The 13,321-nt window shown below is 41.7% G+C and overlaps 1 protein-coding gene across 4 annotated transcripts in view; it reads right to left on the bottom strand.

The window, feature by feature from the left end:
• Nucleotides 1-4,077: 4,077 nt before the first annotated feature.
• sntg1 (syntrophin, gamma 1) overlaps nucleotides 4,078-13,321 on the bottom strand; it is a 34,389-nt gene continuing 25,145 nt past the window's right edge. For 3 of the 4 annotated variants that reach the window (XM_060921038.1, XM_060921039.1, XM_060921040.1), the window contains 7 exons: nucleotides 11,138-11,176; nucleotides 7,838-7,954; nucleotides 6,852-6,923; nucleotides 6,595-6,747; nucleotides 6,326-6,418; nucleotides 5,910-6,020; nucleotides 4,078-5,621 (listed from right to left, as the gene is read on the bottom strand). In XM_060921038.1, coding sequence (XP_060777021.1) covers nucleotides 5,439-5,621; nucleotides 5,910-6,020; nucleotides 6,326-6,418; nucleotides 6,595-6,747; nucleotides 6,852-6,923; nucleotides 7,838-7,954; nucleotides 11,138-11,176 — 768 coding nt within the window. In that variant the 3' untranslated portion in view covers nucleotides 4,078-5,438. The remainder of the gene's footprint in view (nucleotides 5,622-5,909; nucleotides 6,021-6,325; nucleotides 6,419-6,594; nucleotides 6,748-6,851; nucleotides 6,924-7,837; nucleotides 7,955-11,137; nucleotides 11,177-13,321) is intronic. The other variant, XM_060921041.1, reaches the window with a different exon arrangement.

Below are 13,321 nucleotides of genomic sequence, written 5' to 3'. Positions count from 1 at the left end.
ACTCTCAATTTCATAGCTGTATCCATAAATGAAGTGGTGGTGTCTTCTGTCAAGAAGGCACATGCAGCACACAGGGTGAGCCTTATGAGTCAAGGTGTGTCGTGATCTCATGATTTAGTCCGATGGCCTCCACCTCAGGAGATCACAAGCTTTGTCTGGTATCGGAGAAGGGTGTATTCCCAGACCCTGGTCTGAAAACTTGCACGCTTTCTGCACACCCTGTTCACAAGAAGTTCTCCAAACAGAAGGGTATGTCACAAGCAGGGATGGTACCTGTATTCCCCAGCAATTGAAATGTGGCAATGCATCTTTCAGTTCTACCTCCCTGGGGAGGTGTTCCAGGCATGTCCCCCTGGGAGGAGGCCCCGGGGAAGACCCAGGACACGCTGGAGGGACTATGTCTCTCGGCTGGCCTGGGAACGCCTCTGTGTTCTTCCCGAGGAGCTGGCCGAGGTGTCTAGGGAAAGAAGTTTGGGCTTCCATGCTGAGACTGCTGCCTCCGCGACCCGTCCCCGGATAAGCGGAAGATGAGATGAGTTCTACGGTCATAACTAATGGCATTTAGTCACTTGTGACGCCGAACCCCATTCCTGTGAACCATGGGTAAAGTGGACAGAACAGTTGAAGCCATCGAAGACATCTCTGCTTCATCGATCCAGAAAGGGGCAGATCAGGAAACCTCTTGAAAAGAACCTCACCAGATGCTCTCGACCATTCTGGTAAGGACTGTACTTTAAAGGAGATATGCAGAACCATGGCCTCACTTTTTATAAATGCCTTGAGACCTCAAGAATGGCAGAGGAATAATTTTAAACGTTCACAAATATAGTAAATTTTACGATTAAAGTGATTCATATAGGTAGCGGTCCGAATGAATGACCTTGACATCTGTGACGTCACAGCGGGAAGGCTATCGGTCTCCGCACCGTTTCCGCAATACTAAAACACAGAGCTAACTGCAACTTCGATCCTCCATTTTGAGCTAATTTATCGCCGTGCCAGGTAGCTGTGTTGCTGGAGGGTGCAGCAACACGACGGAAGGTGGATTTCTGTTGCATTCATGGCCCAAGAATGTTCAAACTGCAACGATTTGGACGCATTTTGTGAAATTCAAGGATTGGGTGCCTACGAAGTGGTCTCTCCTCTGCTCTGCATATTTTACTGAGGACTCATACGAAACCTCTGATCTGTTGAGGAGCGTTGGCTATAAGCATGTATTGAAAGAGGGTGCGGTACCAACAATTAAAGGAAAAGAAAAGGAAAGGAAGTTCAGTTGCACCAGTTCTCCCGGAGCGTGAGCCGAGCAGGAATGGTGGAGTATGAAGAAAATGGAGAATGAGTGGACCAGTCATCAGATTTCTCTGCTGGATATGCTTGCCTCAGCAGCAATATCTCACTCTTAGCCACGTAAGGAGCAAATGAATGAAGAACTGAACGAAAAGCTGAAAGTCAAATTGTTTTAAAATTGGCCACCTGGTCGGCCTTCAAGAAGCTAGAACACAGACGGGCAAGATGTGACTCTCATTTGGTTACACAACACCACCACTCGTTTACCTGCATTCAGATTCATACATGTAACTTGTATTGTGTATTTAAGTTACCGGTATAAGATTATTTAATTTGCTTCAGAATGTGATTCTCAGTTCATCTGATTTATTTAATTAGCCTTTTATATTTTATCAGTGAAAATGCTTGCCTGTACATGTATGTTGCATAAGTTAACGCCTGTCCTGTTTTAATGAGAGTCACATGAGCCGGTCAGTTCCATTCCGTCCGATTCTCTGGACGGCTTTGTTCTCTGGCTTTATTTCGTAAGGTGGGGGCCTCCGTGGCTGACGTGTTACTATTGGATTCACCTTCTGATGGTTTGAACTGATATGGTTCTATGTGTATAGCAGTAGCATGTACACACACTCCAATTTGAGGACTATCACAGTCAGATGCACTCCTATCTGAGGAATCCGAAGAATCTCCAATAAATCCAAACGAAGAGGCCATTGCAAACACTCTCGCCTGCTGAGTCTGGTTTTGGTCAAAAGCACCGGTTCCCGCTGTGACGTCACCCACCCAGGGCTGGCTGGCTCAGCGGGGCAGCTCGAATGCCAACTTTGCAGTCGATTTTTAACACACTCGTGTATTTTTATTTTTTTTAATTTTCTTCCCAATTTTGCAGCATACAAGAGTCAACGATGGAGATACTATCCACTCAGAAATGTATTTAAAGGTTCTGCGCATCTCCTTTAAGTCGAGCCAGTTGGGACTGGTCTTGCACCTTTTGTGGGTTCGCTTGTGGTTGGGGATGAGGCCGTCATGGAATGCATTTTTAGATATGCTCCTGACTTTGGGTGGCAGTTACAGTATGGCTCTGTCAAGTGCTTGTCAAAAATGCTCTAGTCCTGCAGAAATTGGACCAACTCCCAAGGCCTGGGAGAATAAAAAGCTCACCGTCCTGCCCTGGATTACAAAAGGTCAGAAACATTCAAGAGTTTAACAGTCCATCCAGTAGGTGAGAGAATTAATGGCCATCCCCAAGGTGTACATCCGCCCACATCCTTTTGATGGTGCAGATTTGACAATTCCAAAATTGTTGGCAAAAGAGAAGAGTACTTGAAGAGTAATGTCTTGAAGCCACTTCCTCAACTCCTTTGTCATATGAGAATGGGATACAGGACAAATATAACACAGCAGGGACCTTTTTCAGGTTGATGACATGGGGTCATATAGTGACAACTTTTATAATCGTACTCGGCAAGAAAACAAGTGCAGGGGAATTCTCCTTTAGTTTGGGGGGGAGGGGGGTGCACCTTGATTGTCCAATACGTATGGGATTTTTTAATTTTTATTTTTTTAAGCAAACACTTCATTGTAAGCATTAAGATTTTGGAACTTTTGTGATTCTTTTTTGTTATAAGGGTTCAGAATTGCACACCAGCACATCAAGGTTCTAAGTAAAACTTTTTTTTAAAGTGCAACACTGTAATTTGATGGTCTGTCCACAACCATCTTCTCAATAAAAAAAAAAAGTATATCCCAGCACTCTGGTGAAGTTTATCAAATGAACTCCGGGAATTTTGTTTTCAGTCTTTTTGGTGGGGGGATGTATTTTTGGTTATTTGGTTTCTTCCCATGCTGAAAATATGAATTTGAGAGAAAGTTAAATTTTAATTGAGGGATATTTATCTAATGAAAAGTGTTTTTTGTTGGGTTTTTTTAAATTGAAACAACATTGGATCCTCTCTAGGGCTTGAGGTCTCCTTTTGCGGACCCAGGTTTCAATCCATTTTTGGTCGGATTGAAAATACCCATGACGAGCTTGATTCTGTGGGTAGTGAACCATTTTGGTGTGAATTTGGACTCTGGAGTTTTGTCTTGCTGGAAGATCTAAGCGTGACCTTAATTGTAATTTCTTGCCAGATTTTCATTTAAAATCTCTTCGAACGCAGTGGTGTCATTTCAGCTTGCAAGGGCTTCTGCAGGCAAACCTGCTCCATCACGTCACACCAGATTTAACAGTAGAGATTAGGTTCTTTTCTGGATAACCAGCCTTTATATGGCAAACCCATCATGAGGGTTATATTTTTCTCATCTGACTAGAACCCAGGACTGTTTCCTAAACTTCATTTGTGGTTGGATGCGTTTTCTTCTGGCACCCTGTGTGTCTAATGGTGGATTTCAAGATTTGGTGACCCTCAAATGCTACCAATTCTCCAACTGTGTTACGTGGGGAAAACCATTGCCTTTCTGAGCATCTTCCTCATTGTGCATTGAGGTAAAATACCAGGTTCATTACCATTCGGGTTGTGTTCATCTCCTTGATTCTTGCCACCTTAGCAGATTTTCAGGCCTATAAGCAGTTCCTAAAAGGTCAACCCACTTCTGCCTCATTTCATTCACATAGTCTAGAATCTTCCCCAATTGACGAATGAAGGGTATTTGGCTTCTTTGGATGACTTGTTGACCCAAATGTGACCAAACGTTTTATGGGAAAGGAAGTAAATTTTATTAAGTAGACATCTTTTATTAAAACAATCAGCAGTTGGCAAAAATAAAAGGTTCAGTTTAAACCTTGCTGTTAAGAAGAGTGGTACTCTTTCGGTGATGCATCAAAAATCTTCTCAAGAGTAGAGAAGCCGGAATTGTCTTAAATTCATTTTTAAGTCTTTCGCAACACTAAGAAAGTAGTCTGTCTCCAAATGCTGCAGCACTTCAAAAAGAAATGGATCCTTCAATATTCCACCAACTGCATCTAACACACTCGAGTAAAAAATTTCACTTGGGTAAATTGCTGGACTAAAGTGCACTGCAATGATGAGTCTTGAAGGAGAGGTTGTTGTGGGGTTGGTTTCTTTTTCTGAGCATCTTGCAGGACAAAGGAATCACAAACTCATCGTGAAATACAGAGGGGTGGAATCTTAATATCGCGTACTGTTTTTCAGTCTAACAGGATACTAAACCTAAAACCAGAACAAAGACAGAAAAAAGGGCTTGTGGTGAGATTGAATGCTTTGGGCTACGCTACATACTTTTTTGTTTCTTGTGAGGGCATCATGCTCAAATTAACAAAATCGTAAGGACAAGAACCAGTATGTACAGAGCATTAAGATAAAATTAGATTGACTTTGTATACTGGGTTACCGTACCCTGCTTGGTCTGAATTTCACATAATTGATAGGAAATTACTGTATTTAGGAGTCCTTTGAATCCTTTGTCTTATAACATTTGTGTACACACTAAGTTTTATAAATACATACTGCACATGACTTCACCTCTCTGGAAGTGATACAACCTGCAACAAATTTGAATAGAATTCAAATTGAGGACAAATTTATGGAGCTTGCAAAATTATTTGGAAAGGAAAAACTGTACAAGTTAGGAATGCATGATTATTCACCCCAAAATTAGTTCAGGTTCAACAAACCAGTTGCTGTCAGAAGTTGTATTAGCCGAATGGAGTCTGCTTTTGTGCAAGTGCCATCTGATTTTATTATAAATCATCACCCTGAGAACACCGACCCCCACACTGAAATATGATGGTGGGAGAGCTTTTTTTTTTTTTCCACCAAGAAGAATGGGCAAAAATATTCAGATGGTTTGCATTCGCTGGTCAAATGGAGATCCTGCGACAAAATGTGGAAACGTTCAAATGGGTGAATACTTATGCACGGCCCTGTAAAGTCAATAAATAATCAAAGGTGTTGCTCTATTTGTGTTATCACTTGAGTATACTTGATAGTGCCTATAAGTATTCAAAATGAAATCTGTTTTCAAAGCACACACGGTTAGGAAATACCAACCGAACAGACACATCCACGCCTCCACTCCATATTCAAAATATATCACACCAGACTTATTTCAGTTTTGGGTCAAGGAAATCAGTCACTGCTGCTAAAATTCTTCTTCCGCTGTCGCGGAAGCCGGAGCTGGAAATATCGAGTCGTTCAACTCCAGTACTTCAACCTGGCAGCTTGGCCCAGGGAGGTGACTGAGGTCAGCGTGGGCACCGCTGTAGCTGCTGTGGAATTCGGACTGCCCACAAACATTGGATCCAGACATGCCACTTTGGCAGCGAAAAATGCATGGATGCAGTGCAGAACAGCAAAAAGGTTAGAGAATTCCAGTTCCTGAGCAAAAAAACAAAAAGTATTACAAGTATTGCAAATTATTTTTCTCTAGTCATTAATAGCGTTCTGCAATAAATGAGCACTAATTTCTATTCTCAACAAAACCCACCCTGTAAAGTCTTCTGAGAAATCCACTTCGATCAGGGTTTCCCATTTATCCACAGCACATAAGATTCATTAATGTTCAAGATCGATTCTCATCCCCTTCTGTTTTACCGGAGCTGCTCGACGGGGACTTGCTAATTTTCTGAGGTGGATTAGCCATCTAATTAAAGCGACATCAGTTACCTTTGCGTCGATGAGCTTCGTGTCTGGGTTCTGGAAGAGAAACTTGATTTTGCTCTTGCCGTCATCAGAGGATCCTTTCAGCTGGGAGAACTTGTACCGCCACAACACGACCTACAGAGGGCGATAGGGAATCCTGATACAGGAGATCACTGACTTCATCACAGCAGCAGTGCAACATGTCAGAAATCAAACACTTTGTTGGGCATGTGGTGGTGTGATGAAGCAGAGTTACTGCTTGCACCCTGAAAGTGATTCTTTTCCAATAACGGTAAGCTAATGTTAAAGGTTTTAATCAATTACAGTACTTTTTAAAATCCATTTATAGCTACGTTTCATTTGTATGAAACAGGTTAGTTCTGGTGTCACTTGTTACAGCAACTGTAAACGGTCACACCAGCTTCGAGCAATGTTTTCACCTTCGATGCTGCATCAAAGCAGACGAAGCCCATGCTGAAGTCTATCGTAAGCCCCATCAGGTGGCTCTCTGTGATGCAGGCGTATGTTTTACTCTGAAAAACAAGGTGAGAAATTATATTAAAGGGGTGTGGTCAGTGGGTTAGTTCTCTTAAAAGCTACTCGGGTTCTCTTTTTTTTTCCCTTCTGTACTATTCTAGGCCAAATCTTGCGCGTGCTGGCATTCTTCCCCAGTTCTTTTTGCCAATGTTGTCGATGGAGATGCATTTACCTGTATTCTTTCCACCTCGAGAAAGGTGGCCATCTGGAAGGCCTTCTCCCAGAGCACGAGATCACTCTCCAGCTCCACGCTGAACACGGCTTCCTCCCCCGTGTCCATCTGCACGCTGAAACACTGCCGCCGCTTGTCCAACAGTTCGGTGTCCTGAAATAATCCAGGGAGCAAATATGGCTCCAGACTCCATGATACAGATTTAACCTTTAACGCAACCTTCCCCTCAGCCTCAATGAAATTATCTCTGATGTTACCTTAAGGATCTTGCACATGATCTCATAGACAGTAAAGCTTTGCTCAGCTCTGGTCCAGTCCCAAGTCGTTACCTAGGACATTTCAAAAATAGTCTTATGCTCAGCCAAGATCCGTTTATATACTTTTATATACAGCTTTTACATAATAGTGTAGCTAGTTTCTCTTTTGTTCTTCACCCTTATGAGGCTTGTTAGCTGATAATTAGAACAACATTTTGGAGGAAAAACATGACCTCGGCTTGACTTTCAACTTATTGGTCCGAAACCACATCCAGGAAATTATACTGCATTGTTATATTGTAAATTAGGTTTTCACTTGACATCCGCAAGCGGACCGGTCCAAACACGTAAATCATTCTCACGGTCTTTGGTGAAACGACCTGGTTACGCTACTCGAACGTTCCTCTTCAACTGAATTAAATGAACTCTCGTGTTTATCTCTTGAAGGCAATGCAGTTCGTTCAGAAATTGCTCATCAGGAGGAAATGAGGTCACAAGCCTCATTGAGGATGAAGGGAACATCAGGACAACATTGAATCAAAAATGTCCAACATTATTAAAACTACAGTCCAGATAATCTTGTTGAATCCTATATGGCGCCCTTAGAGTAATTCCTGACAGTGTATGGAGATTAAACTCTGTTTAATCAACTCTAATGGGTCTACCAAGTCTTGTATAGTGAATAAAAAGCCTAACAATAGTAGCAGGGATTGTGTGGGTGCAAGCACACAAAGGATACATAGATGGAGATAATTATTTGAAACATAATACAGGTTCACCCCCCCCCCCCTCAAAAAAAAGGGTGGACGCTAATCAAGATGGGAGGCCCCAAAATGTTTAATGCTGAGACAAGTTAGTTCCTGTGCTGTAAGGAGTTGTGAATATGGTCAGGTTTGTTCTCGAAAGGAAAGGCTGAGCGAACAGCAAGGGTTAAGTAACGAGTGAATGGTGATTATAAAGAGTAACACACTAGAGTAAGTGCTCACTGGAGGTGCTGAGAATTTGAAAAGGGATGAACCCCTTAACGCCAGGAACTTTGGTGTGTACATGCGGTCCTGAACAGAGTCCTGCTCCTTCTCATCCACCCAGCCCATGTAAATAATCTGGAAGACAAACAGAAACGTTTTTAATAGTGCTGTCAAGACTGCCTAAACCAAGACCAAGTCATGACCAAGACTTTTGAGGGGTTGAGACAAAGTCAAGACCAGGATCAGACTAGTGGACAAAAAAGGGGGTGATTTGCTGTTAACAGCAGTGAAAATTTTGAATTAGCAATGAGTCATGTTATTGGTCACAGAAGCAGGAAGTTTTACATCCAATCACAGTAATGATGGGGACAAGAAAAAAAGACAATGCACAGGCAATTTTGTGACATCCCCACAGTTAACTGTAGGTTTATTATTGATTTTATGAGTTGTTTTAGTGGGGGTTTTTTTTGGATTGTAAATAGTATTTATATACAACTCCGATTCCAAAAAACTTGGGACAAAGTACAAATTGTAAATAAAAACAGAATGCAGTAATTTAGAAATCTCAAAAACTGATATTGTATTCACAATAGAACATAGACAACATATCAAATGTCGAAAGTGAGATTTTGAAATTTCATGCCAAATATTGGTTCTTGAAATTTCATGACAGCAACACATCTCAAAAAAGTTGGGACAGGGGCAATAAGAGGCTGGAAAAGTTAAAGGTACAAAGAAGGAACAGCTGGAGGACCAAATTGCAACTCATTAGGTCAATTGGCAATAGGTCATTAACATGACTGGGTATAAAAAGAGCATCTTGGAGTGGCAGCGGCTCTCAGAAGTAAAGATGGGAAGAGGATCACCAATCCCCCTAATTCTGCACCGACAAATAGTGGAGCAATATCAGAAAGGAGTTCAACAGTGTAAAATTGCAAAGAGTTTGAACATATCATCATCTGTAGTGCATAATATCATCAAAAGATTCAGAGAATCTGGAAGAATCTCTGTGTGTAAGGGTCAAGGCCGGAAAACCATACTGGGTGCCCGTGATCTTCGGGCCCTTAGACGGCACTGCATCACATACAGGCATGCTTCTGTATCAGAAATCACAAAATGGGCTCAGGAATATTTCCAGAGAACATTATCTGTGAACACAATTCACCGTGCCATCCACCGTTGCCAGCTAAAACTCTATAGTTCAAAGAAGAAGCCGTATCTAAACGTGATCCAGGGATGCCGTGTCATTCAGACTAAAGAGGAGAAGGACGACCCAAGTTGTTATCAGCGCTCAGTTCAGAAGCCTGCATCTCTGATGGTATGGGGTTCCATTAGTGCGTGCAGCATGGGCAGCTTACACATCTGGAAAGACACCATCAATGCTGAAAGGTCTATCCAGGTTCTAGAGCAACATATGCTCCCATCCAGACGACGTCTCTTTCAGGGAAGACCTTGCATTTTCCAACATGACAATGCCAAACCACATACTGCATCAATTACAGCATCATGGCTGCGTAGAAGAAGGGTCCGGGTACTGAACTGGCCAGCCTGCAGTCCAGATCTTTCACCCATAGAAAACATTTGGCACATCATAAAACAGAAGATACGACAAAAAAGACCTAAGACAGTTGAGCAACTAGAATCCTACATTAGACAAGAATGGGTTAACATTCCTATCCCTAAACTTGAGCAACTTGTCTCCTCAGCCCCCAGACGTTTACAGACTGTTGTAAAGAGAAAAGGGGATGTCTCACAGTGGTAAACATGGCCTTGTCCCAACTTTTTTGAGATGTGTTGTCGTCATGAAATTTAAAATCACTTAATTTTTCTCTTTAAATGATACATTTTCTCAGTTTAAACATTTGATATGTCATCCATGTTCCATTCTGAATAAAATATGGAATTTTGAAACTTCCGCATCATTGCATTCCGTTTTTATTTACAATTTGTACTTTGTCCCAACTTTTTTGGAATCGGGGTTGTATATTAATTTTCTTCTTTATATTGTAAATTGGATATGAAGATCCCATCTGGGAATCCAATAAAGTATTTTGTATTTGTATCCCCGCAGTTGTGGTCTTGACTGGTCTTCAAATCAAATCCTGAGTCGTCTATGTCCGAGGCCGAGACAAGACCGAGTAAAAACGCGGCCGATGACGAGACCGAGACCTTGACAAAGTGGTCTTTTGAGACTGGTCTCAAATACGACAACACTAGTTTTTAAAGCTAACTGATTTTGTTACGACTCGAGACCAGTGGTTCTCAACGTAATTATATTGAGAGGTCCAAGCACCAAAGTCAACTCTGTTCAAATGTCAGTGGAAATTTTAAAAAGTTCAGTGGCTCCAAAAAAAAATCATTTAAAATATTAAATTCCTTCATAGTTTTCACAAAATAAATCTGTACTGTAGTTGTCTGTGGAAATGTATTTCATAGTTTAAGGTGTCTCTGGCTACAAAAAGTTTGCGAACCACTGCTCTATATGTTTCGGCATACTATAAGTGATCTGAAATGTGTTTTTCAGAAATGACAAAAGAAAATGCCTCCAGAGACTTGGTGTCCTTTTAATTAAGACAGGATACAAGATTTAATCTTCTTTGTAAAAAGATAAACCATCAACTAGACAAATGTCATTAAACATCAGAAAAACACCAAGATCACGCCACGATATACCAGGCTTGTACTACTCGAGTCCGGGACTCGTGACTTGACTTGGACTTGAGCACTGAGGACTCGGACTCGTGCGTTAACTGCATTAGGACTCATAAATTGGAGATGAGGACTCTGATTTTTTCTTTATTTTTTTGAAATATGCTATAATTTGGCATAAGATATTTATATCTAAATTTTTGTACTAATTTCGTGCAAGAGAATGCACAAAAATGCTACCAAGCTCACAAACCATGATATTTATTGTTAGCTAGCATCCTTAGGATTAGCATTTGGCAGCTTCAACGTTGAGCAAAACTAGCTTGAACAATTAGCATGTAGGTCTAAAGTACTATGAGGAGGAGGATGGCTATGGTATGGAATGCCACTAATCAGCTCTGAAAGGGTTTTTTTGGCAAAATGTTACAAACTGGAGGAAGGAAGGAATATTAACATTTCAGGATTTGACCTTGTGCTGAAGATTCATTAAAGTACACCAGGATACTCTGGGTAAGGGTTTTTTTTGTTTGTTTTTTTGTTTTTTTTTAAGGAATAATTGCAGTCATCATATCTCAATTTTCAGGTACCTATAATCAGTCATTCTACCAAAGTAAGCTTCCTACTTCCCCTTTGTCTTGTTCAACAGAAGGTGACGTATGAATGCATTACCTGCTGATTTACAGGAAAGTTTCTGTTAATCTTCTTCACCTGCAACAAAGAAGAAAAATATTTTCAATCAAATCACAGTCCATCTTGTAATATTAAGGTGCCTTCGCTTTCGATTAGAAATTTCGACTTTCATCCTTCCTGGGTACTCACACAAGACCTTGACTGCTTGGAAGTCATGCCTTCATACTGAATATTAATAAAACTAAAATGTCATCTCCAAAAGTAAATTTACTGAGCATCAGAGGCTCAAGTAGCTCACATCCAGTGTGGTTGAATTCTCTGAAATATCTGATTGCTTATAAGGTGTTGATTTAATTTTCTCGAACAGCAGCACCGACCCTACGGTGGTGTAGTGGTTAGCGCTGTCGCCTCACAGCAAGAAGGTCCAGGTTCGAACCCCGTGGCTGGCGAGGGCCTTTCTGTGTGGAGTTTGCATGTTCTCCCCGTGTCCGCGTGGGTTTCCTCCGGGTGCTCCGGTTTCCCCCACAGTCCAAAGACATGCAGGTTAGGTTAACTGGTGACTCTAAATTGACCATACGGTAGGTGTGAATGTGAGTTTGAATGGTTGTCTGTGTTTATGTGTCAGCCCTGTGATGACCTGGCGACTTGTCCAGGGTGTACCCCGCCTTTCGCCCATAGTCAGCTGGGATAGGCTCCAGCTTGCCTGCGACCCTGTAGAACAGGATAAAGCGGCTAGAGATAATGAGATGAGATGAGATGAGCAGTGCCGACCCGTTCAAATGTAGCCTATGATTGCTCCGATATTAACTCATTCACAGGGAATTGGATGGTGGACGATCGACCGAACCCAAGGCAAGTCCGTTCATCCATTATCCCTAACTGCTTATCCTGTGCAGGGTCGTGGGCAAGCTGGAGCCTATCCCAGCTGTCAATGGGCGAGAGGCAGGTTACACCCTGGACAAGTCACCAAATCATCGCAGGCTTAAGGCAAGCGATAAACATAATATGAAACGTGTTATTTTACAAATAAAAATGTATATTTCATATGAGATGTTTTCTTCGCAAAAATCAGCACTCTGTCGGTTCTCCACCATGGGAAAGTCCTCAGGATAGGGGCGTTGCGAAGTGATTTGCAGTTACGTTTACGATTTTGGATGTATTTTGTCTTACCAAAAGTGGCTGGCGAGGGAGCGACTGTTTATTCAGCAGTGCATAACATAAGAAAAGCAGGAATTAACTTCCTGTTGCGTTATTACTGATTTTGGTGCACAAAAAACCACAACATTCTGATATATACTGTATATGGTACAGAAGACTGCAATGCTGAGATTGTTTTCTTAAAGGTAGACTGCCTTTCAGATTTTTCAAGTGTAGGTCATAAAAGGAATTTTCTGACATCCAATTATTTTTGTTCAGTGGAGCGAAAGCTACTGAATTCGAATCACAGACTTCCAATTTTATTAGTTTATTTTTTTATAGAACGATTAATGAATTTATATCCATGTGGCCCTAAATTCTCCGCTATTTTTTCCTGCTTCACCATGACCCAATTCAAGATACTACATCCTGCATCATGTGGTAGACTTTCCCTGTTCACGCAAGGCATTGTGGGATGCAAATTTGAAACGGGAGAGAAAAATGGAGGACGTGAGTGTGCAAATGAAATGTGAAAGACCGACTACAGTAACGGAAAGCGAGAAGAAAAGATGTGTGATGTTATATACGAAGGAAAGGAAACGCAGGACCAAACTAATAAATATCGGCGGTCAGCGAGCACCTCTGTGTGATCAGCTGCTCGTTTAGTGATAATGATGGAACCGTCGATGCACGGTCAAAGGTAAACCCGCGCATGCACGTGCACACAGACTTCCTCTGTCTGCTTGACTGCGTGAAGCGGGCGATTTCTTGCACGTTATTTGTTCGGGAATCCCCTCAAATTAAATAACTTCCCAGCCACAGAACGGCCTGATATTTTGTGAGATCTTACAGAAATAAACATGTATCACAATGACCAAATTTCAGACGGCACTAAATTTCACCAGTTTTATGAAATCGAAAGGCCATCTCGCTTTAAGACATGCTTTTCCAAGGTTAACGTTAACTGACCTACTGTTTATCTTAAACCTCAAGCGCTTAATCCTGCATCCTGAATAACTCCTCAGATTGACTGAATCAGAGCAGCAGCTATGTTAATTATTAAACACGCTCTGCCGCCTCAGCTAT

Source organism: Neoarius graeffei, chromosome 5 (assembly GCF_027579695.1).
Source record: "Neoarius graeffei isolate fNeoGra1 chromosome 5, fNeoGra1.pri, whole genome shotgun sequence".
NCBI classification, from domain to species: Eukaryota; Metazoa; Chordata; class Actinopteri; order Siluriformes; family Ariidae; genus Neoarius; species Neoarius graeffei.
Note: the sequence above shows the minus strand (reverse complement) of the source record. Positions and strands in the feature narration are given on the sequence as shown.